The sequence below is a fragment of the Dermochelys coriacea genome, chromosome 1 (assembly GCF_009764565.3).
Source record: "Dermochelys coriacea isolate rDerCor1 chromosome 1, rDerCor1.pri.v4, whole genome shotgun sequence".
NCBI classification, from domain to species: Eukaryota; Metazoa; Chordata; order Testudines; family Dermochelyidae; genus Dermochelys; species Dermochelys coriacea.
The window spans coordinates 265,078,850-265,106,246 of NC_050068.2; the positions used below are offsets into that span (position 1 = coordinate 265,078,850).

At 43.8% G+C, this 27,397-nt stretch overlaps 2 protein-coding genes across 4 annotated transcripts; both read right to left on the reverse strand.

The window, feature by feature from the left end:
• On the reverse strand, positions 1–1,892 carry SMCO3 (single-pass membrane protein with coiled-coil domains 3). Its single transcript, XM_038404511.2, has one exon. The coding sequence runs from the start codon at positions 1,890–1,892 to the stop codon at positions 1,215–1,217; it is 678 nt and encodes a 225-aa protein (XP_038260439.1). The 3' UTR covers positions 1–1,214.
• ART4 (ADP-ribosyltransferase 4 (inactive) (Dombrock blood group)) lies at positions 1,772–27,281 on the reverse strand. Of its 3 annotated transcripts, none has more exons than XM_038404479.2 (3): positions 26,602–27,281; positions 21,490–22,207; positions 1,772–1,906 (listed from the first exon to the last, which is right to left on the reverse strand). In XM_038404479.2, exons 1-3 carry the CDS (start codon positions 26,671–26,673, stop codon positions 1,896–1,898), a joined length of 801 nt encoding a protein of 266 aa, XP_038260407.1. In that variant the 5' UTR covers positions 26,674–27,281; the 3' UTR covers positions 1,772–1,895. The 3 variants fall into 3 exon arrangements, with proteins under 3 accessions (XP_038260407.1, XP_038260417.1, XP_038260375.1); XM_038404489.2 differs by lacking the exon at positions 1,772–1,906 and adding an exon at positions 17,747–19,774 and having other exon boundaries at positions 26,610–27,281; XM_038404447.2 differs by lacking the exon at positions 1,772–1,906 and adding an exon at positions 17,747–19,774.
• Positions 27,282–27,397: the final 116 nt, after the last annotated feature.

Below are 27,397 nucleotides of genomic sequence, written 5' to 3' on the forward strand. Positions count from 1 at the left end.
GACCTCTCAAAACCTATAATGTATATTTCTTATTCATTTTAAATTACAATTTTTTGCAAAGAACAAAGCAAAGAAACAAATCACAGCATGTCAGAGAGAGAGAGAATACAAATCAAACTTTCTGCTGTAGCCTTTTGTTTACAAAGTGTGTGAGTTAAGGACATTTAATTTTGTGCTATTGCTGTAATGATGTATGAAACTCAGAATTGTATTGAACAAGCCCTCTGTATGCTCACATAACTATCATGTGAATCACTTTAAAGGAAAATAAAATAAAATAGCATAACAAGTCCTATGATTTATAGGCCAACGATCCTGCAAACACTTTTGCATGTGTATAGTCCCAATGACCCTAATGGGACTACACACTTACAAGGTTAATTACATGTGCGTTTATAGGAGCAGGGCCATAATGAAGATACAAAAAGTTAGTAAGAGATACTGTAGATAAAGCCCCCTGGAATATTAGACCCAACTTCTCTTTACTATAGGGTTTAGGGAATTTTCCAAACCAAAATCTGTCAGGATTAGAATTTATTTTAAGATGGGCACTGGATGGCTCCACCAAACTGGTACAATAGTTACAGGAAATGGCAGTTAAATATTCTTTGATCTCCCCCATAAAGATTTCTGAAATAAGATGCATCTACATTGGAAAAGATTTACCAATATAGTTATAGCAGCAAGCCCTCCTAGTGTAGATGCATCTTATTTCAGCAAAAAGATTTATTTTATTTTATTTTATTTTACTTTATTGCCAATATAATTACATCTCCACTAGGGTTCTTGTGGTATAGAAATGTCATTTAAAAATCATGTCCCTAACTGACATTACTAATCCAGCAAAAGTGTCTCATGTAAACCTGGCCTTTTTCCAGACTGTAGAAATTAGTGATAGTTATGATGATCATGATTTTTGTACTTTGAGCATTTGGAAGTGGATTGGAAATAACCAACTCAGTTCACATAAGCTACCAGACATCTGGAGCAGGTACTGTCATACACTACCTACTTGTAGTGGGCTTGAACCAATTACCTATTGGTATATTTCAGTGCCAATGTCCTGAGCCATCGAGGCCCCCTTTTTCATAGCTATCTTAGGTGCTGCTAAAAAAGAAATAGGAGCACTCACTCAACCATAAAGAATCAGAAAAGTTAATATAAGCATAATTGGTGTGGTCATTGTGACAGCCAGAGAGAACATTAAAAGCCGTTCATTTAATTTTACATTTCACCATAGACGTTACTTCAGTTATGGCACACTGATATTTTTCGGAGGCTGCCTTAAATTCGGCCAGATGCTCCTCATAACTTTTAACAATTGCCAGAAGTTGATCCCTTTCAACTGCTCCCAGGATGGCCTGGAGGATCATGTCAATACCTAGCCCAAGAATGGCAATACCAATACCTCCAAGAACAGAAGCACCAATCTGGGCTAGCAGAGTGACCAGCTTATTAACAGCAATAATTATAATATTTGAGCCGATTAGTTTTACAGCTACCATACCAGCAATGGAAGTAGCTTCTCCTAGAACAATCGAAAAAACTTTGTGTGCTATTGCAATTTTCTCCATCTCTGGCTCTTTGATATCATAAAGCTTTTGGTACAGCATTGGCTCCAGCATTTCCTTCATTTCTTTGTCAATCTTCCATACTTCCTGTTGGATCTCACTCATGGCTTGGATGATAATGTCACAGTTTTCCTTGATTGTGCCACCCTTTTCCATCTTAATCTGGGCAATTGTACACCCCAAGTGTGCATTCAGTACAGCAATCAGTTCATCCGTGGCATGGAAATTAACCAACATGCAGTCCAGCAGCTCCTGGTGCAGACGGATCACTTCTTGACGTCTCTTCGGGTTATCTGGGTAGAGGAGGTCACTCAGAGCCATTCTTCAGAGAAGAGCTGCAGAGAGAGGAAAAATAAGGTTTGTTACCATCTTTAAAACTCAGAACACTGGAAGGGGACTGGATTGCACTGGGAACTGGGATACAGAGCCTCTAGGTCAGTGATTCACTTTACACCCAACAAGTCAAATCCAGAGGTGTGACTCAATTTGTCTTGAAGTAGTCTTAAAATGACATAATTTACAACTTCTGTATCTGTCCAACATATACATTACACCACAATAGACTTCCTTAAACTTTTACCTGCTTAGCATTGTGAATTGACATCACCTTTGAATTTAGCCCAATGAGAATCTGACTGACTGCAAGGGAATTTGAGTAGGTGTAAATCATGCCACCAATGGTCTAGAAGAGAGGGGTGTATCAAAAAAAGCAGCTCACAGATCAGTGTTAGCACATGTTTAAGGTAAAGTAGACCAGTGCCTCCTCTAGCTTATACCTTCTTCTGGCTCTTTGGTCCATACATTAAACTGACTTGACTCCCTTACACTTATTCACATATTAGCAAGTTGGTATAAAATAAGTCTAAGGGAATCTGAGAAAGTCAAAGTCAAAACCTTGTTTTACACACAGTTTTTGTACCAATATAATAATTTCACATTACCAAAATAGCTATGACAGTAAAATCACTAGAGTGGACACAATTATACTGCTATAAAGATGCCATGTAGCAGTATAGTTAGGCTTGGCAGGATTGGATAACGATGGATAGATGTTGCTAAACATTTCTTTCAGCTGACATACTGAAATCAACGAAAAAATAGCCATTGGTAACAACGCAAGTGCAGTTTCCCCTCCCCTCTTCCCACCCTGTGGCCGCAGGGATCAGGTGTGATTGGCTCTGTGGCACTGAAGAAAGCCCTTTGCAGCCCCGCTGTCACAGCCCTGCTGTCACACCAGCTGGAAGTGCTAGGTCTGCGGGTCTCTTCTCTGCCCCAACAGGCCTGCAGCCTTTCCTGCACCTGGCCTTTCCAGGATTTGGGTGTCATGGGTCCTGTAGCAGCAAAGGGTGCCCTCTGCAGCCCTGCTATCAGGGTTTCCTGCGCCGCTTCAGGGCTGGTGTCGGTAACACCCAATCCCTGCAGTCACACAGTGTGAGGAAGACTGAAGTTCTGGTGGGACAGAGCAGAAAGTCCCAGCCAGGCCTGCAAGGAGGAGGAGGAGGAGTTGCCCCCAAGCTCCCATCCCCATGCAGGAACCATTCAGAAGTAGGGTGGCCTCCCCCACACAGCTGAGAGCTCATCCTCCTCTTTGCAGCCTTGGCCAATGGTCTCTGCTCTGCCCTGCCAGGACTACAACCTTCCCCCACTTTGTGCCTACAGATATGGGGTGTCACCAACCTCACAGCTACCTCATAGAGGTAGCGCTCTGCAGTCCTGCTGTCCTGGCCCCACTCAGTCACCAGCCAGAAGTGCAGAGGTTATCCGGGGCAGGAACTGTTCAGCAGCACACTGTGCTTTGGGCCTTGTCCTCCTTGCAGGGCCAGGGATCTCTGCTCTGGCTGGCCAGGACCACAGCATCCCCCACACCTTATGCATGGGTGTATTGGGCACCTTGACTGCACAGGGAGCCCCCTGCAGCCCTGCTGTTAGCACTGCCCTAACCCCAACCCTATCCCCCGTTCATTCCTGTAACTGTAAGAATAAACATTTTTTGAAAAAAATCAAAATCAATATTGTTGAAATTGAAAAAAAATAAATATTGAATTCTGCAGAGCTTAAGTATTCCTGTTCCCAAAGGGGAATAAGTAATCCTGGAATAAGCACCTTTATACCAGAATTAGCCACAGTAGGGGAATGTTTGGCTTTAACTATACCGGAATATTTAATATGGTACAACTTTTGTGAGTAGCCAAGGCCTAACTTATACTACCGTACACATCACCTGTATTTTTGCCCTGATATTTAACCTAAATGTTCGCTTTCTTAATTTGATCTCAGTATTCTTGTTTATTTTCCTATCACCATAGAAATTTTCTCCATCCATCAAACATCTGAAGATGGTTATCTTGTTGCAAATTTAGAGTTAGAGCATGCCGTTTAGGCACTGTCCATATTAAGGGGTGATGCTTAATTGCACTGCCCTAGTTGGAGCACCAGGAGGCATCAGAGATAAAATCTATCTCTCAACTCCCCCTGGCGCACAGAGAGAACACATCCACATCCACACCCTTTTGTAGGTAGCGACCTTCTCCCCATTGTGTGTCAGTCCTGCTACAGTGCAATTGGTGGGAGTACTATAGCCGCATCTTCTCTCACACTTCTTTTGGAATGTTGTGTGCCTGGGAAAGTAGGAACTGAGAAGACACTGCTCCCCTGACTGCAAGGTCTGCAATTCTGCCTGAGTGCACAGGCTGCTTACAATGGCCTAACCACCGTAAAGGCTAGGCAGAATCTGGCTCTAGTTATCACTTAACCAAGATGTAATATAACATTTTAGCTCTTTCAATCTTTCCCTACAGGCTTCCCCCTAATAATTTGTGTTGTTTATGTCTAAACAGTCTCTAGTTTGTCACTATTTTTCTAACACTGTAGCACAGAGAAGGGAGTATTATTTTCCTGCACCAAGACATGTTGCCTTTTTATATGCAGCCTGACATTTCTTGGCTTTTTTTGCTTCTGTGTTACATTAACAAATCATACCTACTATGCTATTCACCTTCATCCCTGGGTGCATAGGTTTTCTGGTTTGTGTTTTTGCATTATCCTCCTCATTGACAATCTGGGTTTGGGGTTATTTTTGTGTACTAGCCTGCATTTTTCCACTCATTTTGTTATTGGTGCTTAGATAATACGATAGGCATCTCACAAATATCTAAGATATGGTAGATCAGATAGCTATTTCTACTTCTAGGCTCCTTCATATCATTTGTCTGTCCTTACTAGTTTTTGCAACACTTGCCAATTTAGAATCATCTGTCACCTACCTGATGGTATTCCACTAGACACCACTCCCTTCCTCAGCAGGTTGCATTATTATATATCATTTTTTGAGTCACCCTTCAACCAGCCTTCGATCCAAGTGACCGTGTTCAGCCACAAGCCAACTAGAATTTATATAATTAGTAACATTGTATGGAAAATTTACACTGATTTATGAAAATCCAAATATATTACATCTACTGCATTTCCTTCACACACTTCTTTTGAAGTTCTGTCAAAAAAAAAATAGTGCAATCACTTCAACTCATGCTTCTTTTTCCTTTCAGGATGGAGGAGGTATTGTTCATGTACACTAAGAGTTTGTGATTTTGATGAAAAGTCGTGAACTGAACTGAAACAAAGCCTTGTGAAAAGGGGTATGATTTCTTATCAATTCTGCCTAAGGAAAATAGAGAACAGGCTTCTTTCTTCCTCAGAGTGGTATTTGGGTCCTTTCCATCTAATGAGTACTCTGTTAAAGGTTTCAGAGTAGCGGCGGTGTTAGTCTGTATTCGCAAAAAGAAAAGGAGTACTTGTGGCACCTTAGAGACTAACAAATTTATTTGAGCATAAGCTTTCGTGAGCTACAGCTCACTTCATTGGATGCATTTGGTGGAAAATACAGTGGGGAGATTTATATACACACAGAGAGAACATGAAACAATGAGTTTTATCATACACACTGTAAGGAGAGTGATCACTTAAGATGAGCCATCACCAGCAGCGGGGGGAGGGGGGAAAGGAGGAAAACCTTTCATGGTGACAAGCAAGGTAGGCTATTTCCAGCAGTTAACAAGAACATCTGAGGAACAGTGGGGGTGGGGTGGGGGGGAGAAATAACATGGGGAAATAGTTTTACTTTGTGTAATGACTCATTCATTCCCAGTCTCTATTCAAGCCTAAGTTAATTGTATCCAGTTTGCAAATTAATTCCAATTCATCAGTCTCTCGTTGGAGCCTGTTTTTGAAGTTTTTTTGTTGAAGGATAGCCACCCTCAGGTCTGTAATCGAGTGACCGGAGAGATTGAAGTGTTCTCTGACTGGTTTTTGAATGTTATAATTCTTGACGTCTGATTTGTGTCCATTTCTTCTTTTACGTAGAGACTGTCCAGTTTGACCAATGTACATGGCAGAGGGGCATTGCTGGCACATGATGGCATATATCACATTGGTAGATGCGCAGGTGAATGAGCCTCTGATAGTGTGGCTGATATGATTAGGCCCTATGATGGTGTCCCCTGAATAGATACGTGGACAGAGAAAATAACAGAACGCCACTAGCCATCACCTTCAGCCCCCAACTAAAACCTCTCCAATGCATCATCAAGGATCTACAACCTATCCTGAAGGACGATCCATCACTCTCACAGATCTTGGGAGACAGGCCAGTCCTTGCTTACAGACAGCCCCCCAACCTGAAGCAAATACTCACCAGCAACCACACACCACACAACAGAACCACTAACCCAGGAACCTATCCTTGCAACAAAGCCCGTTGCCAACTCTGTCCACATATCTATTCAGAGGACATCATCATAGGGCCGAATCACATCAGCCACACTATCAGAGGCTCGTTCACCTGCGCATCTACCAATGTGATATATGCCATCATGTGCCAGCAATGCGCCTCTGCCATGTACATTGGTCAAACTGGACAGTCGCCACGTAAAAGAAGAAATGGACACAAATCAGACGTCAAGAATTATAACATTCAAAAACCAGTCAGAGAACACTTCAATCTCTCCAGTCACTCGATTACAGACCTGAGGGTGGCTATCCTTCAACAAAAAAACTTCAAAAACAGACTCCAACGAGAGACTGCTGAATTGGAATTAATTTGCAAACTGGATACAATTAACTTAGGCTTGAATAGAGACTGGGAATGGATGAGTCATTACACAAAGTAAAACTATTTCCCCATGTTATTTCTCCCCCCCACCCCACCCCCACTGTTCCTCAGATGTTCTTGTTAACAGTTGGAAATAGCCTACCTTGCTTGTCACCATGAAAGGTTTTCCTTCTTTTCCCCCCTCCCCCCCCCCCGCTGCTGGTGATGGCTCATCTTAAGCGATCACTCTCCTTATAGTGTGTATGATAAAACCCATTGTTTCATGTTCTCTGTGTCTGTATATAAATCTCCCCACTGTATTTTCCACCAAATGCATCCGATGAAGTGAGCTGTAGCTCACGAAAGCTTATGCTCAAATAAATTTGTTAGTCTCTAAGGTGCCACAAGTATTCCTTTTCTTTCTGTTAAAGGTTGTTGGTTAGTACTGTATTGTAGAAATTTGGAGATAATGAAATGTGCTGAATGGAGCACAACTATTGTGAATGTCATTAGTATAATAGAAATTTAAGAGGTGGAAGAGGCCTATTAGTTCATATTCTTTATTGCTGGCCATATATATGATAGGATTATTTCTGTTTATCCTATTATATCTCCTCTGAACATCATAACCCTCTCCCTCTTTGGCATTGACACTTTTCAGATGATGTTATATTACTCCTATAGTCAAATAGCTAAACTGTCCATATATATTTATTTAAATCTTTGTGCATACTATAAGTCAGCTTCTGCAGCCCAACATAAATATTTTTAAGGGATTCTACATAGCAAATCATAAAGGCTACCTACCTGCTTTTTAGTCAGAGCTCTGTAATCAGCTGTAGATGTGCAGGACAGTAAATTCTCTTTTCACTGGATTTCTCTGGCTGTTTCTGGTGGAATGTGATGACCTAGGTCTGCAGGGATTGTTGCTATAGTTGGGTCCTGTTGCCTGCCTGGTTTGTAGATTATTTTAGTGTAACACTGCTCTCTGGACTCTATACCCAGCCTCAGTTCATTGTTTCTCTGTCCCCCTTTCAATTTTAAAATTGTTTAGTTTATTTCATGTTGGTAAAATAATTTGATTCACAACCCTAGAGCCTGCAGCCTTCTGTTTATGAAAGGACCAGGTACAGTACAAATTCATATGCATCTAACACATGTTCCATCAAAAATATTTCTAAAAATATACCCTTCATAAACTTGAGTGCCCTTCGAACATAACCACAAAACAGCTGCAGGTTTTGCTGTAGCTGGAAATCTGTGAATTCCAAAAGAAACGTCATGGGCAGCCCAACACAAATAGAAGAGTAGATGCCACCAAATATATGCTTGGGAGTACAAACCTCTGTCACAGCAGGGCAGCCTGTACTCCAACACTAATCCCATTTAAACTCCATGCTGGGAGTCTCACAAAAAGACAGACTCACTCCCGTGCATGACACTTTGGGTAGAGGAATCTCCTGCGTGTCAGATGCAATCTCCATGGCCACACCACCTGACAGACCCTTCCTCAAGTCAGAATGGATACATTCTGAGAATGACAGGAAAAGCTCTGTTCTACTGCCAGGTGCGGAAAGGTTAATCCATAATTTCCAGTTTGGTTTTCCTTTGAATGATGAGACATTGGTTCGATATAGAATCAGGGCACAAAAATCCTCTTCACATCAGAGTTTTGGGTGCGCAAGAAATCAGCACAGAGAGAGAATTCTAACTACATAAGCACTAATTTTGTGCAACATTCTGATTTTTGTTTTTATTTTAAAGTCTCCCATTCAAGTACTGACCAGGGTCATCTAGTTTAGATTGCAAGACCTGATGATATCACATCCCTAGTGGATGGTGGTGCAGGAATGTGTCTTTTCTTCTCTGACTGATATAGAGATACCATCACCTAAGCTTTGTTGCCTTTAAGCATTCATCCAGTTTGTGCAGGGCTTTCTGCCAAATTCAACTCCTTGATACTACATCCGTAAGGTTTCTGGTCAGTGCTAATCCTTCTGTTCTGGAGTCTTCGTGCTATAGGTTAGAATGTGATTGGCAATCATTTAACAAGAAATGAACAGTTATTCCTCCATGTACACTAGGAAATACAATATTTGTAAATATTTTAAAATTTGTTTAATATTTTAAAATATTTTGTTTCTTATAAAGACTTGGTAAATCCCACATGCCAGCCACTGATACAGTGCTTGGTTTCAGAGTAGCAGCCGTGTTAGTCTGTATTCGCAAAAAGAAAAGGAGTACTTGTGGCAACTTAGAGACTAACAAATTTATTTGAGCATAAGCTTTTGTGAGCTACAGTTCACTTCATCGGATGCATTCAGTGGAAAATACAGTGGGGAGATTTATATACACACACAGAGCACATGAAACAATGGGTGTTACCATACACACTGTAACGAGAGTGATCAGGTAAAGTGAGCTATTACCAGCAGGAGAGCACGGGGCCGGGGGTGGGGGGGGCCTTTTGTAGTGATAATCAAGTGATAATCAGTGCTTGGAATTCTTCTTGGTTTCCATTTTGTTACCATAGTTCTTAGGTCATTATTAGAACTTGTATTATCTGACACAAGAACATAACACGTTTCAGGCCTGATTCTGCTCCTACTGAAGTCAATGGGAAATTTGCAACTGATTTAAAAGGAAGCATAGTTGAGCCCTTCATGAGCAGGAAATACATCCAACAATCTTTCTGCCCTTTTGAGATAGATCTGAATTAGTGCTGGAGAAACCTCATAAAATTGTCATTTCTTTTCAATTCAGATGCTTATCTGAACTGTATTAATCTGAAAATCAGACTGGAAATGTGAAGAGAACAGAGTTTCTTGGGAGATAACTGGTGGTTTCTACTGGGATACAGAACACACAAATGGTCTTTCTCATGGTTTTTCAGAACTTCCACTTACAGCCCAAACCAGGAAATTCAGGGATGTCTGACCTTTTTGTTTAAAGAATGTTAATCACAACTCTTTCAGAGCTCTGGAGTTTGGGGAAAAGATTTAGTCTGGCTTGCGCATCACTAATCTTTTTTGTTGACATTTCAAGTGCTAGATCCTCCCCTCTGGTGCACTGAGAAGGAGCTAACAGAGGTGGAGAAACTCTTACCCTTCACCACCCCTGGGCAAGAAGTAGGGCAGAGTTTCTCCCTAGCAGTCAAAAGAATGATAAAATGAAAGTCCAATCAGTGAGTTTGCTTGTGTCTCAACCTACCAAGAGCTGTGGAATGCTGGCTAAGCAATGTGTACATAACCTTAGTTGAATATGAGGATTACAGCATTCAGCAACACGTACATGCTGAGCAGATGCTCACTACTCCAGAATAAGGAAGAAATAGTGTGCCTGACTCCCAGTCCTGAGCCATTCTGTCCTGTGACTGAAGAATGGCCCTTATGGACCTAGTACCTTTCTGCTTCCTCCACAGAGGACCTTGCTCTAATTTTGTATGGCACACACAGTATATACATAGGGGGGAAAATGTTAGATTTAACCAAAACAATTACAGCTAGTAAGGATGAAGACAGGTATATTATTTCCCAAAGATTTATAGTAAATCTAACAATAAATAGCTAATCTGTCCTTCCTCAAGAGGAATGTTCTCATTACTACTCTTAATTCCACAATTCTGCTTACACTTAAAGGGTCAGATTCATTCCTAGTATAAGCATCAAAATCAGTGGAGTTGCACCTGCTTACATCAGTTCTACATTTGACCCAGAAAACAAGACACATGAAATGTAGAGGCTAATGGAGGATACACTATTTAGGAGGAGTTGTACTGTAGTTCTGATTTGAAAAAAAAAAGGTGTATGGTATTATTATTAGAGATTTATAGCTCAGGATACAGGTACTGTACCTCTTAGATTCCTCACCTGCGTCTTTTGATTTGTTTTTCAGTGTCAAATCGCTTCTCTGGAAATGTTGTCCATCTTTGGTGCAGAGAGAGATAAACAAAGGGTGCTCACAGCCAGCCAGACTTTGTATGATTTCATATACATATATGTCTCTTCCACTAATACAGTATTTCGAATCCTCAATCAGCACCTTGGCACCAGCTTCCCCATCATTACAGTGAGGGAAAACCTCAGCATTAAGGAGAACCTTCAGCTGCTGATCAGTACTCTGAAAGAGATGCAGGCTGTTGTGGAAATGAAAGACAAAGATGTGCAGCAGAGCATCAGCCACGATTTATATGCTAAGATGGCTGGGCCCATCACTTCTCTGCAGGAGAAGATTACTGTTGTGAAGGACCTTTATGAAAATTATAAGGGAATCCTAGGAAGTATCGGTGGTCCAGTCGCTGCCGTGCTACTGAAACACAGCAATCTCCCTGAAACTGTAGAGTCTGCCATTCATCATCTAATGACTTCCCCTGCCCTGTCTCTCCAAGTGGCCGACCTTCTCATGAGCCACAATGAAATTGTCAAAATACTCCCAACTGTCACTGAGAACAGCGCTTCAGGGAGTAGGATTCAAGAATCTAGACCTCGTGGTCCATCAACTGTCTTCTCATTTTCCAATTTCTTGCAGGCTGTCCTTTGGGGAAAGGCTTCTACAAACACACTGAAAATAGCTGCAGACTATCTGGAGGAGGCTGTCAGAGTCCTGAGACCATCTTGTGAATCTTTTCAGTGCATTGTTAAACTGGCTGAGGTCTATATCTCACTGGTAACAGACAAGTTACAGTGATCCATTGTTTGTGTGTTAGAAATATGCTTCTGTTCCTTCTTTTCTTACAACAAGGGATGTTGCACAAAGAAACAAGAGAAGGTTGCGGCTAATTTCTGATTCCACAATAATTTCTGCAATCACTTTTAGTGTCTAGATTTGAGCATTGATCTAAGGCGTCAAGGTGAAGTCTTCTTGCTTTGTTAATTTAAAAACTTGATCAATAAAAATCAACAGGAAACTAATGTAAACAGGAAAAAAGTCTAAGAATCAAAATGCTGAAACAGTATCTGTTTTAATACGTGTGTTTAAACTTTCTGGGCAAGCTTTTTAGATTATTCTGTTAGCAAAAATTCATTTTGACAGGTCAGGTTATAGTGGCTATCTAACAGGAATTAGCTCATTCAAAATAAGCTATGATAGTATTGGTCACAGGGAGATTAACCATCATGGTTGGATTTTCATCTGATTGACCAACTGGGAATAGTAAATCACTGTGATTTGAGAGGAAAAGTAACTAGATAACCTGTGGTAGAGTGAAAGATAATCTTTGTCTACACTACGAAATTTGGTTGAATTTATAGAAGTCGGTTTTGTAGAAAGTGTTTTTATACAGTCGATTGTGTGTGTCCCCACACAAATGCTCTAAGTGCATGTAGTCAGCAGAGTGTGTCCACAGTACTGAGGCAACCATCGATTTCCGGAGCGTTTCACTGTGGGTAGCTATCCCACAGTTCCCGCAGTCTGTGGCGCCCATTTGAATTCTGGATAGAAATCCCAATGCCTGATGGGGCTAAAACATTGTCGCGGGTGGTTCTGGGTACATATCATCAGGCCCCCCTTCCCTGAAAGCAAGTACAGACAATCATTTTGTGCCTTTTTTCTTGAGTTACTTGTGCAGAGGCTATACCACGGCAAGCATGGAGCCCGCTCAGCTAACCGTCACCGTATATCTCCTGGGTGCTGACAGACGCAGTACTGCATTGCTACACAGCAGCAGTCTATTGCCTTTTGGCAGCAGACAGTGCAGTATGACTGTAGCCGTCGTCGATGTAGTCCAGGGTGCTCTTTTAACCGACCTCGATGAGATCAGGGGCACCTGGGCAAACATGGGAGTGACTCAGCCAGGTCATTTCCCTTTTAAGTTTTGTCTCATGGCGATTCAGTCCTACCAGCAGTGCACTGTCTTTTAATCAGCAGCCAGCAGAAGACGACGGCCAGCAGTCATACTGCACCTTCTTCTGCCGAGCACCCAGGAGATGACGATGGCTAGCAGTCGTGCTGCACAGTCTGCTGCCAGCAAGATGTATAAAGATAGATGAAGTGGATCAAAACAAGAAATAGACCAGATTTGTTTTGTATTCATTTTCTCCTCCCTCCCTCCCTCCGTGAAATCAATGGCCTGCTAAACCCAGTTTTGAGTTCTGTCCTTGAGGTTTTGAGTTCTATCCTTGAGGGGGCCATTCTGTTTCTCGCAAAGCCACCCTCTTTGTTGATTTTAATTCCCTGTAAGCCAACCCTATAAACCATGTTGTCAGTCACCCCTCCCTCCGCCAGAGCAATGGCAAACAATCGTTTTGCGCCCTTTTCCCTGGATTGCCCAAGCAGGAGCAGATGCCATCGCACAGCAAGCATGGAGCCCGTTCAGCTCACCCCAGCAGTTATGACCCTTGTAAACACCTTGCGCATTATCATGCAGTGTATGCAAAACCACCACCTGAAAAACCAGGCGAGGAGGCAACGGCAGCGCGGTGATGAGGACATGAATACACTTTTCTCTAAAACCGTGTTTCCCTGCAATTTGGAGATCATGGTGTTAATGGGACAGGCTCATGCCGTGGAACGCCGATTCTGGGCCCGGGAAACAAGCACACAGTGGTGGGACCGCATAGTATTGCAGGTCTGGGATGATTCCCAGTGGCTCCGAAACTTTCACATGCGTAAGGGCACTTTCATGGAACTTTATGACTTTCTTTCCCCTGCCCTGAAGTGCAAGAATACCAAGATGAGGGCAGTCCTTACAGTTCACAAGCAAGTGGCAATAGCCCTGTGGAAGCTTGCTATACCAGACAGCTATCTGTCAGTCGGTAATCAATTTGGAGTGGGCAAATCTACTGTGGGGATTGCTGTGATGCAAGTAGCCAACGCAATCATTGAGCTGCTGCTATCAAAGGTAGTGACTCTGGGAAATGTACAGGTCATACTAGATGGCTTTGCTGCAATGGAATTCCCTAACTGTGGTGGGGCTATAGACAGAACGCATATCCCTATCTTGGGACCGGACCACCAGGGTAGACAGTACATAAACCACAAGGGGTACTTTTCAATGGTGCTGCAAGCACTGGTGGATCACAAGGGACATTTCACCAACATCAGCGAGGGATGGCTGGGAAAGGTTCATGATGCTCGTGTCTTCAGGAACTCTGGTCTGTTTCAACAGCTGCAGGAAGGGATTTACTTCCCAAACCAGAAAATAACTGTTGGGGATGTTGAAATGCCTATAGTTATCCTTGGGGACCCAGCCTACCCCTTAATGCCCTGGCTCATGAAGCCGTACACAGGCACCCTGGACAGTAGTCAGGAGCTATTCAACTATAGGCTGAGCAAGTGCAGAATGGTGGTAGAGTGTGCATTTGGACGTTTAAAGGGTTGCTGGTGCAGTTTACTGACTTGCTCAGACCTCAGCGAAACGAACATTCCCATTGTTATTGCTGCTTGCTGTGTGCTCCACAATCTCTGTGAGAGTAAGGGGGAGACATTTATGGCAGGGTGGGAGGTTGATGCAAATCACCTGGCCGCTGAATACGCGCAGCCAGACACCAGGGCAGTTCGAAGAGCACAGCAGGAAGTGGTACGCATCAGAGAAGCTTTGAAAACCAGTTTCATGACTGGCCAGGGTACTGTGTGACACTTCTGTTTGTTTCTCCTTAATGAAACCCGCCCCCTTGGTTGCCTCTAAATTCCCTGTAAGCCACCTGCCCTCCCCCTTCGATCACAGCTTGCTTGCAAAGGAAATAAAGTCACTATCATTTAAAAAACATGTATTCTTTATTAATTGATTATAAAAATAGGGAGATAATTCACAAGGTAGCCTGGGTGGGGTGTGGGAGGAGGGTAGGAGGGAAGGAAAAGGCCACTTTAAAACTTCTTGAATGACAGCCTTCTGTTGCTTGGGCTGTCCACTGGGGTGGAGTGGTTGGGTGCCCAGAGCCTCCCACCCCGCATTCTTGGGCATCTGGGTGAGGAAGCTATGGAACTTGGGGAGGAGGGAGGGCAGTTAAACAGGGGCTGCAGCGGCAGTCTGTGATCCTGCTGCTGTTCATGAACCTCCACCAGATGCTGGAGCATGTCCATTTGATCCCACAGTAGCCCCAGCGTTTCCTCATGCCTCCTCTGATCTTCCTGCCGCCACCTCTCCTCACGTTCATTGGCCACCATCCTGTACTCTGCTATTGTGTCCCTCCACACAGCTCTGTCAGTGCCGGATGACTGCATGAGCTCAGAGAACATGTCATCACGCGTGCGTTTTTTTCGCCACCTTATCTGAGATAGCCTTTGGGACAGAGGAGGGAGGCTTGAAACATTTGCAGCTGCTGGAGGAAAAAAAGGGAGTGATGTATTTTAAAAGATACATTTTACAGAACAATGGCTATACTCTTTCACAGTGAACAACACTATTCACATTACATAGCACATGTGATTTTGGTACACGGTCGCATTTTGCATCTTATATTGAGTGCCTGCAGCTTTGGTGTTAGAGATCACACATGCAGGGCCGGGCAACAGAATTCGGCTTGCAGGCGGCCATGGTAAGCCATAGTCTTTCGGCTTCTGCAACCTTCATAACAGCAGCCCCCTCCTTTTCCATACAAGCAAAGCCCATTGAGTTGGCCATTTAGTGCTGCAGTTTTCCTGTTAACGTGCAGCAGCAGAAACCAAACTAACCCCCTCCCCCCATCCAATTCTCTGGGATGATTGCTTTTCCCCTCCCCCCACCACCTGGCTGGTATCAGGGAAGATCCTTGCTAGCCAAACGCGAACAGCTCAGTGCCAATGGCCCCCCCTCCCACCGCGTGGCTAACTGCGGGGAGGATTTCTTTTCAGCCACAGGCAAACAGCCCAGTAGGAACAGACACCTCTGAATGTCCCCTTAATCAAATTCCCCTATTTCAACCAGGTGACCATGAATGATATCACTCTCCTGAGGATAACACAGAGAGATAAAGAATGGATGTTGCTTGAATGCCAGCAAACACCGGGACCATACGCTGCCAGGCTTCGTCATGCAATGATACCAGATTACTTGCAACTAGCATGGCGTGGTAAAGTGTCCTACCATGGAGGAAAGAATAAGACTGCTCTCCCCAGAAACCTTCTGCAAAGGCTTTTAGAGTACCTCCAGGAGAGCTTCATGGAGATGTCCCTGGAGGATTCCTGCTCCATCCCTAGACACGTTAACAGACTTTTCCAGTAGCAGTACTGGCCACGAATGCATCCCAAGTCCTCAGGGCTACTTAATCATTAAAAAACGCTTGCTTTTATAACATGTATTATATTTTAAAAGGTACATTCACCAGAGGTCCCTTCTCTAGCTTCGTTGGGTTGGGAGGGTATTTCAATCAGGATGATAAAAAGATCCTGGCTGTCGGGGAGAATGGTGTGCTGTATGCTCTCCTCAAGCTCATCTTCCTCCTCATCATCTTCCCCGTCCACAAAATCCTCAGGCATGGTGGAGAGTACCCCATCATCGGAGTCCACAGACGGGGTGAGGTAGTGGTGGCGGCCCCCCCTAGAATTGCATGCAGCTCAGCGTAGAAGCAGCATGTCTGGGGCTCTGTCCCGGAGCAGCCATTTGATTCTTTGGTTTTCTGGTATGCTTTTCTGAGCTCCTTAAATTTCACGCGGCACTGTGTTGCGTCCCTGATGTAGCCTTTGTCCCTCATGGCCTCTCAGATTTTTGTAATGTTTTGGCATTTTGTCTTTTGGAACGTAGTTCTGATAGCACGGATTCCTCTCCCCATACAGCGATCAGATCCGGTACCTCCCGTTCGGTCCATGCTGGAGCTCTTTTTCAATTCTGGAACTGCATGGTCACCTGTGCTGATGAGCTCGCCTGGCCAAACAGGAAATGAGATTCAAACGTTCCCGGGGCTTTTCCTGTACACCTGGCCAGTGCATCCGAGTTCAGAGTGCTGTCCAGAGTGTCCACAATGGTGCACTGTGGGATAGCTCCCGGAGGCCAATACCTTCGAATTGCATCCACACTAACCCTAATTCAAAAAGACGATGTCAATTTCAGCGCTAATCCCCTCATTGGGGAGGAGTACAGAAATCAGTTTTAAGAGCCCTTTATGTCGAAAAAATGGCTTTGTTATGTGGACGGGTGCAGGGTTAATTCAAATTTAATGCTGCTAAATCCGATATAAACTCGTATTGTAGACCAGGCCTTAGAGTCTGCCACAGGCTTTGTGTGCAACTTTTGGGCAATTCACTTAATCTCTCTTTGCTTCAGGTTCTCTGTGAAATTGGCATATTTTCTTCCTACCATAAAGGAGCACTGTGAGGCTACATTCATGAATGAATGTTTACCATTCTGAGATTCTTGGATGGAAGGTGCTGTATAAGTGCAAGTGTTATTATGGGGACGAAACCTTTGTGATGGGGCAAGTAAACCAGAGAAACATAACTGGTGGAAGGGATTTGTGGAAGCTCTTCCATATTTCACGCCTACGTATGACCTCAGAAACTAATTTGTTTTCTGTAGCTCTCTTCTGAAGTCAAAATAAAACCTAAAAGAGACTTTGCTGCCTTTGAAGTTTGTAATGCCTGGTCTGGAGAAATAACTTGGTGGCCAGGTTTGGAAAGAGTCTAGCAAAGCAGAACTGATGAGTAGTTCATTGAGCAAACTGAAGGAGGAACCTGGTGAGGTGATTTAGGGGAAGGATTCAACAGGGTGAGCTAAAGAAGGGGCACAGCTGATGGGCTGGAGGAAAGGCATATTGAGCAGGTTAGTGGAAGAATACATCACCTGAGATGCACAAGGAAAATTTAAAGGCAGAGAAAAGGTGATGCACAGCTGTTAAAATGGAGGAAGGGTGTAGCAAGTGAGCTGAAACAGAAGTAAGTCACCTAGACAGTTTGGGAAGAATCCCAGCTGCGGTGCTGGGGAAGATCTGTGATACGAAAGGACACTGCAGGGTGGATTGGAGGAGGGATTTGACTGCATAGTCTAGGAACAAAACAAATTATTGGCTCAGTTGAACAGGAGATAGAGTGAGGTAGGTTGGGGGAGGATTTACTTGCTGAACTGCTGAAAGACCCAATGTGTTGGGCTATAGAAGGAGCAAAATGACTAGACTGGACACAGGCATAGTTGTGTGGGCTGGAGAAGGGCACCTGCCAGCCACTTGACTTTAAGTATATAGTATAGTGCTGTTCATCCACGGATTGCAGAAAGCTTTTCTCCTCAACTTCTTCTTTATATTCAGCTATTAATCAATCAGCAGTTTGTGGGGAGCCAAAGGACTAGGCCCTTTTAAGTTCAAGTCTATAATATAGACAACTAGCTCTGTGCATAGTGCATACGCCAGGGGGATGGTGCATAGAATATGGAACTTCTTGCCTTTTGATCACCAGTTCCATGCCAGCTCAGGTTAATAGTTACTGGCTGAAAATTGTTGCCACCTGATGGCTGTTTGTAGCCTATATAGAATGTGCTAGTGAATCTCAATTCAGTATTTGGTGGTCAGATGTCTACATTACAAAACTAAATTATCACAGTTTTTAATCTGGTTGGTAGTCTCAGCACAGTCCAAGGACAAAATGGGACAGAGGTTAAAAAACAATTTCATCTCCAAGATGTGGTCCCTCCAGGCATATTGGAGGGAGGCAGTATGAGAGGGAAATTTGCATTAACATGCTATAGCTATTGTGGGATTAGAGGATTTCAGGATTACTGCCTTGGTGCCTTGCAGGAATGCTAAATTAACCTTTAAAAGTTAGGAAAGAACATAGTTAAACTGGGAAGGAGAATTCAGTATGGGATGTGAATTCTATCACTGATATTACACATTGGAAAACAGAGCAATAGAAATATATATGTATTTAATAACATCAACCTCTCTTTAAAATAGACACAACCCAATAGGCTCTACAATTTCTAATTAACCTTCATGGGAATTTAAAGGTATTTTCTTATTGGCCACCAGAGGGTGGTATTACTACTAACGCAAGAGAACCTACTGAGACCTGCAAAAGAAATGCTAATACAAATAGTGGAAAGAAAAGGAGTACTTGTGGCACCTTAGAGACTAACAAATTTATTTGAGCATACGCTTTCATGAGCTACAGATGAAGTGAGCTGTAGCTCACGAAACCTTATGCTCAAATAAATTTGTTAGTCTCTAAGGTGCCAAAGTACTTCTGTTCTTTTTGTGAATACAGACTAACACGGCTGCTACTCTGAATACAAATATGGTTCAAGAGTTCCTACTGTATGGTTGTACCCAAAGCCCTGCAGACTAAGTACCTAAATTGACTGGAGTCTTTGCCATGCTCTTCAGTAAACACACAGACCTATTATCTTCCTACTTTGAATGAGGGATGTAAAAGTTTAACTGGTTAACCAGTTAACCAATAAGTACAGTCTTATCAGTTTCAGTTAACGATTAAACTCCTCTGCCCTCCACCCCAGGAGTCCCGGCTCCCGGCCATGCACCCAGGGTCCTGGGATACCAGGCACGGGGCCAGCAGCTGGGACCCTGGGAGTGGGTGGCACCAGAGGCACAAGGCTGGCAGTCGGGACCCCGGGGAGGCAGCGAAGTCCCAGTCCCAGGGCAGGTGGCAGTGGAGTTCCAGGCACGGGGCCAGGAGCAGGCGGGATGCCAATCCCGGGGCTGGCATGTGGGATGTCAGGCCCAGGGAGGCAAGAGAGCCCTACACCCAGGCCGGCAGCCGGGATCCCAGGTGCAGGCGGCAGCGGAGCCCCGCATAAAACGTGGGGGTGCTGCAGCACCCATCCCCCACCCTACCTCTAGTTCCCTATGTGAACTCCTTAACAGTTAACCATTTAACTGATAGAATTTTAATAGGTAAAAAGGTTACTATTTTTAAATCCTATTTACACTCTTACTTTGAATGTACACCTAGGGGCCTGATTTTGCTAGGGATTAAACACCTCCTTTGAAATTCTGAGCACCCTTAACTCATTGAAGTCAGGGGAGTTAGAGGGAAAATCGCAGGAGGTGTTCAGCACCTTGTAGCATCAGTCACCTCTGTGGCTGGTTAGCTGCAAATCCCTCGCACCCATAACTCATTCCTTTTTACACAGCACATGAATCCTTCTGTGATCAGGGAAAGAGTCATTGCCTGGTGGAGTAGAAGAAAGCACTGATCACACAATAAAGAAAGGCAGTGACTGGAGGAGTGTGGATACAGCTCTTGCTGCTTGAAGCTGCAAAAGAATCAAAAGATTTGTTCTTTAGAAATTCATCCTAGAGCTTCAATGCACATCTTAACATAGCTCCTTCCTAGAACAAGCATTTCCTCATAAAATATTTTAAATGAATAAACACACTCATTCTGCTGAACAGGTTCAGATTATAAAAACCAAACAACAAAACCAAATATTTGCCCAGAATTCATAACACATAGTTCAAACTTATTCCTTCCTCAAGTTTGACTGTATTGGTAATTGGAATAATAGCACAACATAAACCTCAGCTCAGTCTTGGCTGTTTCTAAGGTTTCCCTGCAGAGACCTCTCTGTCCAAGACCCTAATTCTGTCCAGAGAATCTCTTCACCTCCTTTGTATCCTGATGGAGTTAAACCTCACCTGCCACAATAAGTAAGTAGAATTTACTCATCGGATTTATGCAGGATTCTAACACAGTTAATAAAAATCTGCCATCTTGTTACAGAGCCATATTAAAGTAAAAAATCTCAAAACCCACTTAATCAGCATTTCCAGAATACACTCTAATTGACAATAAGATTTAGCCCTAAAAATGTGACAGATTTTTGGTTTTGTTGGCGTTTCAATGGGAATCAAAATCAGACTTACAATGGCACTGTGAATGCAACTTTAACTACTGAGAAACCTTCGCCTCGCCATTCTACACTACCTGCACCTGCTGAGCTGGGACTAAAATTCTGGTCCTACACCTCTAAAAACACAGGCCTGTATCATTGGAGCTACACAAAGACTGGTTTTACATGCCAATTACAGAAGGCAACATACACACAGTGTCCAGTATATATATAATGGAAGCTGGTTGCAACTTGAACTATGAGAAGGCCACTCTCTCTGCAGATTGCTGCCTTTTTTGGTGTCTGCCCTACCACAGTCCTGAAAGGACTTAGCAAGGAATGTTTATGACCCTTCTTATTGACTGAGATCTGCACTGGAGCAGCAACTTGCTACTGTGCTGTCAACTTCATGAACAGAATCAGTCTGTGCTTCAAGTCTACCTACTATTTTGTCTTAGTACCAGGCAGTTGCTTTCATTCTCTGAATGGTGTTCTGTGCTTAAAGGTTGCATTGACCAGTATTGTCCTGGGACAAAAACTAAGAGCCCTGTGTCAGTGATGTGTAACGTACTTATTCCTTCTTTCCAATAAGGTAAGGAACCACAGCCTGCTCCAGCCAGGACTTCCGGTCCACATGCAAGTTTTCCAGCTGTTTGTCAATTAAATGTCATCCAGACTGTAATTCTTATAACCCCTCCAAAACCTCTGACTGTTGCTAACTCTGTTTAATCTGCATCACTGTTAGCAACATTGGGACCCCAGTTGTAGATGGCTCTGCACCTCTGGCAGCTATTTCCAGCATCATGCTGGGATTTTGCCAAGGGAATGTAGGTGGGAGTAATGGAAGCATGGAAGGAAGGACACCCGGTTAGACCCAGGTTCCTTTGCAAGCAGTCTCTGTTAGAACTTTAACCTACACACAACAAAATGTCCACTTTCATCCCTCCACCAACACCACCTTTCATAGCAGCCAGAAAACACATGACAATGCACACTCAATCAAAGGACACTCCTGGCTTCCTCTGCCCCAGGGAAGATATTAGGCCTGAAACATGAGATGTGGTGCAGCAGGGTGAGCTCTCAGGGTGCCTGTCAAGACTACCCTGGGTCTCCATTATGAGAGTTTCTACACACAGTACCTTTCAGGAGCTGGCAGTTGTATTGGCTGTGATTTCCCACAGAGACCAGATAGAGCTGGTTACCACTTGGTGTTCGGCTGAAGTTTCTGACCTGGAATATCTCATAGGGTGGGATGAGGACCTCCCTCTCGGAGAAGTAGTGGGAGAAGTGTTGCAAAACTGCACCTAAGCAAGTCTTCATGGTGAATATTGTTTCATTCCCAAATCTCTGTGCTTCCTTCCGGAGGAGTGAAGTAGAGGTGAAGCGGCCAAACCGCACTTTGGTGCCCAACTCAGCCTCAAAATACAGGCCTTTTACCCCCCGGTGGACCTGGTAGCAATTTTTTCTTGTGATGCCACTCTTCCATCTCCTCACCAATTGAATGGCTGTAGTCAGGTAGAAGTGGAGGTATTTGAAAGGGAAGCTGTGTCTGTAGTGCTCTGGGGATCTCCCAGCTCTGGACACAGCCCAGTTCAAATCAGAGTGCAGCGAGGTGTTCATGGTGTAAGCCATGAGGGCTACGGCGTGATTCTCCTGCATCTCCCTCAGCAGACCCATTGGCTTTTTTGACCAGACCAGCTTTGCTTTCTCCCAGATGCTGGAATAGTTCTTATTATTACCCAGTTCCTTTTGGAAATAGTCTCCTCGGTCCAGTTCTTCCATTACCTGCTCACGGCAACCCTGGTACTGGTCATCAAAGGAATCTGGTGCCATATCCATGAGAATGTGGGACACAGCCTGCAACATAAATATAATACATGTTTATCCTCAAGAATGGGACCCTGTTAGTTTGTGTGTATATGCATGTCAATAAATCAGATTGTCTCTACTGTTTTTGTCCTGCTACAGAGATCCCAGAGTGCACGGTGGTGCATTAGAAGCTCACAGCACAGTGAGCTTGTCAACAGCTTGTTATTTTGAGCTTGTCAACAGCACATATGCAACCTTGCACATTTTTGTACCAGTTTCCCTGTGAGAGAATATTGACCAGGATACTACCATTGTTTCACTTCATGAAGTTCAATATTGGAGGTCTGAGGAGAGTTCATAGGTAGGCTGGGAATGCATGCAATAGCCAGAGGAGATGAGGTTAGGACACATTGACAGGGCTGAAGAAAGGAGCATTCACTTGGTCTCAGATAGATTTGGGGTCTGGGATGTGGTAGAACACTCACTTAGGTTCTAGACAGACTCAGAAAATTGAGGTGAGGGGCTACTCAGCTCAGAGCTATGGCTCTGAGGTTGCCTTTCACATTGTGTTCCCTGCATTGGGTGCAGTGAGGACATTACTTGTGAGGCTTTCTGCATGTTACCAGTTCAAATGCACAAAGACCCATGTGCAGCAATTTATCTCAGCTCTGATAAGTGGAAGAAGCCCCTTTAATGAACAAAAATAACTATATCTCCAGTGTCTCCACTCCCTTTTAATGAGAAAGGTAGGTAGGTGGATGAAGGTAGTTGGGTGGACCACTAAAAAAAAGAAAAGGAATACTTGTGGCACCTTAGAGACTAACAAATTTATTTGAGCATAAGCTTTCATGAGCTACAGCTCACTTCATCGGATGCATTTCACTGGTAGCCTAACTCTGCCTGGCAAGTGCTTCAGTGGCAAGTATAGGAACCTGTAATGCAATATGTTAATTGTGCAATGCTGTGGGAGTGCACTAGAGAGGTGAATTTCTTCCGGATGCCCTGCTTAGAGCTAGCTGCAAATTTTTTTTTTTTTTTTGTCAAAACAGTTGTCTATTGGAGAATGCCCTTTCACCAAAACTGAAATTTTTCACAAAATCATATTGATTTTAATGACATTTTTTGAGTGAAAAAATTAGAAAAAATGTTTTGAAAATGTCAAAATGGAACATTTTGACATTTTCAGAATGGTAAGTTTTTATTTTTCATGTCAAAATTTACTTTATTTTGTATTTTAAATTTTAAAAAGGGTTGAAATTGAAACAAAATGCTTTGATTGAACCCAAACAAAGAGGGTTTTTTTTGTTTTGGAATTTCATGATGTGAAAAATGTTGAAATTTTTGGCTTTTTGTCCTGACTCAGGATAAAACAAATATCAAAATTGCATGATTTTTCATAGCATGAAAATCAATTTTTCAGCCAGTTCTAGCCCTGTTGAATCAAAGTAGATGTTCTATCTGCAGGGCTTTTTACATAATGTGGGATTAAAAACAGTCCCATAACAAAAAAAGAAAAGGAGTACTTGTGGCACCTTAGAGACTAACAAATTTATTAGAGCATAAGCTTTCGTGAGCTACAGCTCACTTCATCGGAAATGCATCCGATGAAGTGAGCTGTAGCTCACGAAAGCTTATGCTCTAATAAATTTGTTAGTCTCTAAGGTGCCACAAGTACTCCTTTTCTTTTTGCGAATACAGACTAACATGGCTGCAACTCTGAGTCCCATAACAAATTATTAACAAAATGTCTTTCAGATCTGACAAATCCTAAATCACATGAACAGTCTCTACTCATATTATTCATTCTAATGGAGCTGGTTGGACTAATCATGCAAGCTAACACTTGACAATGATTAGGTTGTTGGTGTGCTGAGATCACTGCCTATCATGCTGATCAATATTAGAGTCATAGAATCATAGAGTTGTAAGAGACCTCAGGGGATCATCTAGTCCAACCCCCTGCTCAAAGCAGGACCAACACCAACTAAATCATCCCAGCCAGGGCTTTGTCAAGCCGGGCCTTAAAAACCTCTAAGAATGGAGATTCCACCACCTCCCTAGATAACCCATTCCAGTGCTTCATCACCCTACTAGCGAAAAAGTTTTCCTAATATCTAACCCAGAGCCGTCCTTATCCATACACAAAGTACATAGCTGCATAGGGCACCAGGAAATTTGGGGCACCACGTTTCCTGGTGCCCTGTGCAACTGCATGCTGCTCCAGCCCCTGCTCTGCCCCAGCCCTGCCCCCACTCCACCCCTCACCCAAAGCCCCCATCCCTGTTCCGCCCTGCCCCGACTCTTCCTGCCCCCGCCCCGCCCCTTCCCACCCGGCTTGGCCCCAGCCCCAACCCCACTCCCCTGAGGAGTGCAGCAGGGCTGGGCCTGCACTCACCGGCAGCGGGAAGTGCAGCGGTCTGGCCCCAGCCACGCCACCAGTGAGTGCTAGGGGGTGGTTCCCCTCTGTTCCCCAAGCCAGCTCCTCCCCCCGGGGCAGCCTGGGGCCAGCCTCCACCCCCCCAGAGGCCTGCCCCTCCCCAGCAGGAGGGCTGCATAGGGCCCCAGAATAGCTTGGGATGGCCCTGATCCAACCTAGATTTCCCCCACTGCAACTTGAGACCATTGCTCCTTGTTCTGTCATCTGCCACCACTGAGAACAGCCTAGCTCCATTCTCTTTGGAACCCCCCTTCAGGGAGTTGAAGGCTGCTATCAAATCCCCCCTCACTTTTCTCTTCCGCAGACTAAATAAGCCCAGTTCCCTCAGCCTCTCTACATAAGTCATGTGCCCCAGCCCCCTAATAATTTCCTTTGCCCTCTGCTGGACTCTCTCCAATTTGTCCACATCCTTTCTGTAGTGGGGGTCCCAAAACTGGACACAATACACCAGATGTGGGTTCACCAATGCCGAATAGAGGGGAATAATTGCTTCCCTCGATCTGCCTGCAGTGCTCCTACTAATGCAGCCTAATATGCTGTTAGGGCTTCTTGGCAACAAGGGTGCACTGCTGACTCATACCCAGCTTCTCGTCCACAGTAATCCCTAGGTCCTTTTCTGCAGAACTGCCGCTTAGGCAGTCGGTCCCCAACCTGTAACGGTGCATGGGATTCTTCCATGCTCAGTGCAGGACTCTGCACTTTTCCTTGTTGAACTTCATCAGATTTCTTCTGGCCCAATCCTCCAATTTGTCTAGGTCACCCTGAATCCTATCCCTACTCTCCAGCATATCTACCTCTAGATACTGGGGTCTCTAGTCCTTTAACCTTCTCTTCTAATATGGAGACCAGCTTGCACTTCATACAGACAAAGTCGCATCTATCCTCTGGGAGAAAGACAAACATGGGACATCCTGTGCAGATCACAACAGCTGATCACTCACTATCCATATTGTCTTCCTTCTAAGAGCCTCTTCAGATGTTGTATTTACTGCCCACAGAAGCTTGAAAGGCAAAAAAACTCTGTGAGAACTCCCCCCAGGCAAACTCCCTCTGTTTGCCTCTCCTCTGTTTGCCATCGTACAGATTGTGTACAATGGTTCAGCAATATTGTGTCATTGTTTCCATTTACTCCCGGTCTGTATCTATCTGTTATCTGTTGTCTTAGATTGTAAACTCTTTAAGGCAGGGACTGCCTTTTTGTTCTGTGTTTATACAGCGCCTAGCACAATGGGGTCTTAGTCTGTGGCTGGGGCTCCTAGGCTCTACGATATACAATATACTATATACAATATAACTGGGCCCTATAACAGAAAATAATATCTAGTGTATTCTGTTTGTGTGGTTGTACAGCTGATTAACTGTTGATAGTGGTTCTTATCCCTGAAAACCTTCTGTAATCATACATCAGTATAATGCATGTGATAATATCATTGATGCGCTTTTCTCTGTTGGGTTTTTAAGTGGGCTTTGGCTAAACACTATATCCAGTTATTTGATATTTGGCTGACTACAAGTAGACACTCAGTTCACCATGAACATTCATCCTCACCCCTCACTTGGAAAAGGGCCCCTAAGTGAATGCACTGACTGGGTCAGTGGAGTTAACAGCATGGACCTCACTGTTTTGGGACACAACTTCTCTACCCAGAGTATCTTAAATATTTTTTGGGAGAATTTCAAACGCAGTCACATGGGATGGAGAAATTACCAAGAACATCTCTGTACCATCTAAGAAAGATTGTACGGATTGGGGCATTTCCTTGATGTTCAACCACAAACATTCCGTGGGAAAACATGTGACTTGAAAATGGAGGGCATTTCTAACCATGCAATCAGAAGGGTTAGAGAAGATGAGAAATGGAACACAGCAAGTGAAAGCAAAGTAGTTCTCATGCCAAGCTTGATTCAAAGCCCACTGAAGAGAATGGAAATACAGCCATCATCCTCAATGGGCTTTGGAGCAGCCACTCTCTGAGCAACTTCACAGCTTCAAATAAAGCACAACCTTTTCACCTCTCATCAGCCTCAGCAGGGAGAAGATCAGCAACAGCAGGAAGCTCAGTAGATCAGCTGTCATCCCAGAGTCCACAGTAGATCTGCTACAGGACGCTGAATTCCCACAGAGCCAGAAGAGGGGGCTGCCCTCTCTTTCTTATGGATGCTTTGCTTTTTTCTCTTTTAATGTCATACATTGAATTCCAACAAATCTTCAGTGTGAAATTTATGCTCGGATATGAGTCAATATTCTTTCTTTGCCTTTCCCAGAGCTGGGATCACTCACTCAGCGGACTCAGGCTGCAGTTTGGAGGATAGTAATTTAGAATCAAGGCGAGGATATATCGGAAGTAATAGCTCCAAATTTAAAATAAATTTTGTAAAAATGATATCCAAAAGAAATGGTCTAGGTCTTTTAAATGACAGTTTCTCCTCCACTCCAGTCCCAATCGCTATGCATTCACCTGGTCTTTATCAGTTCACGTAATGTTGAGATTTCCTATGGTCTTTTCTCTTTTCCTTCTGGCTCATGAAGGTTCCTTATGCCAGGCCCTGTTCAAATCCCATCAACAGTCCCAAGAGAGAGAAGACTCAGACCTTTGAGGCACCCAAGACAGCTCTCTTCTGTGGATTTACATGACAAGATGAGGCTGAGTGAAGTAAACTATCTCAAGCCAAAAGTTTAATGAACAACATTAAAGGAATGCAGGGTTCTGATAAAGGCAGAACTGAGATGCATCTCTGGTTCAGAACCCATCTGGCACGACAGATAACACAGCTGCCTATTCCCTTCTTGCCCCACCCTG